The 1,251-nt window shown below is 54.3% G+C and overlaps 1 protein-coding gene across 1 annotated transcript; it reads right to left on the bottom strand.

Annotated features, from left to right (window-relative positions):
- Positions 1-139: 139 nt before the first annotated feature.
- Positions 140-638, bottom strand: AURANDRAFT_69417 (hypothetical protein; the record flags this gene model as incomplete). The annotated part of the gene is made up of 3 exons (XM_009045185.1): positions 140-277; positions 306-429; positions 544-638. Coding segments are annotated over 3 exons (357 nt in total), but the record flags the coding sequence as incomplete, so codon positions are not given.
- Between the last annotated feature and the right edge of the window lie 613 nt (positions 639-1,251).

Genomic DNA, 1,251 nt, shown 5'->3' with positions numbered 1-1,251 from the left:
AATCTCAGTACTTTGGGATAAGAAGGAAAAGATGCCAAAAGATGTAAGGCCCTTCAACTAGAGTACTAAGTAGATATTACTGTCCGATCTCCCCTATTAGCCTAGGGACACTAGCGCGGGCTCTCAGCCCGGATAACACCAAGGCAGCCTTCGCTAGATGTGAGATAAGAAAAGAGGGGAAGGTACGGCGACGCGTATCTGTAGGGTAAAGATAACCACTCCTGTAGGTGCACTCTGCCTGCTCCATTTGAAAGACGTCTACACTACCGCGTAGTACCTGGGAAATTCATGAAGAGAAATTGCACCTTTTCGAACCTCAAAGAATGCTGCTCGTGCATATTTATCATACTGCGCGCATCAGAGACAACCAAGCATGATGGGGACTTGTGCCTTGCTCCGGCGCAGCCATCCGTTGTTCCAGGATTGAATCTATTGCGTATACATTAATTCGTTAAGCGCTTATGATCATGTAGGAGTACGGTGTGAACCAAGTTTGCACCGTGCGCTGACCGGGCCTGAACCAAGTTTGCACCGTGCGCTGACCGGGCCGACTGCCCTCTCGGGTTCAAAGCCATGTATGGCATCATGCATCCCGACTCTCGGAGTGTTCCCCCGCTACCGCCTCTGCGGGCGCGCATACCAACCCGTGGTGCACCCTCTGCTCGCGCGCCCGCCGTAGAAGAAATGCACTACAGTCAGAGGCCTCGAGGGGCGGTGTACGCATCTCCGCGGGTAAGCTCACCGCGTGCTGGGGGGCGCGAAGGAGTTGACGCGTCTTATCGCGGGTCAAGTTCTCAGCCGTCTAACAGCGATGAGAATATGAACCCTTTGCAAAGCTTTGATTCTGAGGATCCAAAAGTGGTAGTCACCTTGCGCGCCCGGATGCGAGATCTCGTGCGTAGCGGTGTGGCCCTACGTCACGATGTAGATGAGATGCAAAGGCGCGAGCATGAGTTGCGCACGCGCGCGCACGTGGCTTGGGCTGAGCAACGAGAACGTGTTGAGGCGACAAGACAGGAATGTGGGGCTGCGCTGACTGACCTTCGCCAGGAGCTGCGTAGCCGCTTCGAGATGGCAGAGCGAAAGCAGTTCGATATTTTACGCGAGGATAGGTACCGACTCAAGTGTCTTAATCCAAATTTAGACTGAGCTTAGTCGTGTAACTCTCAGAGCTTCCGCAGGTCAGAACAGGAGCGAATGCANGCCGAGGTCGGGGAAATTCGTGGCACTGTGGCTGCTCTGCGCGAGGAA

Source organism: Aureococcus anophagefferens (genome assembly GCF_000186865.1).
Source record: "Aureococcus anophagefferens unplaced genomic scaffold AURANscaffold_1709, whole genome shotgun sequence".
In the NCBI taxonomy this organism is placed as follows: domain Eukaryota; class Pelagophyceae; order Pelagomonadales; family Pelagomonadaceae; genus Aureococcus; species Aureococcus anophagefferens.
The sequence above is the reverse complement of the archived record's forward strand: the minus strand, read 5'-3'. Positions and strand labels throughout refer to the sequence as shown.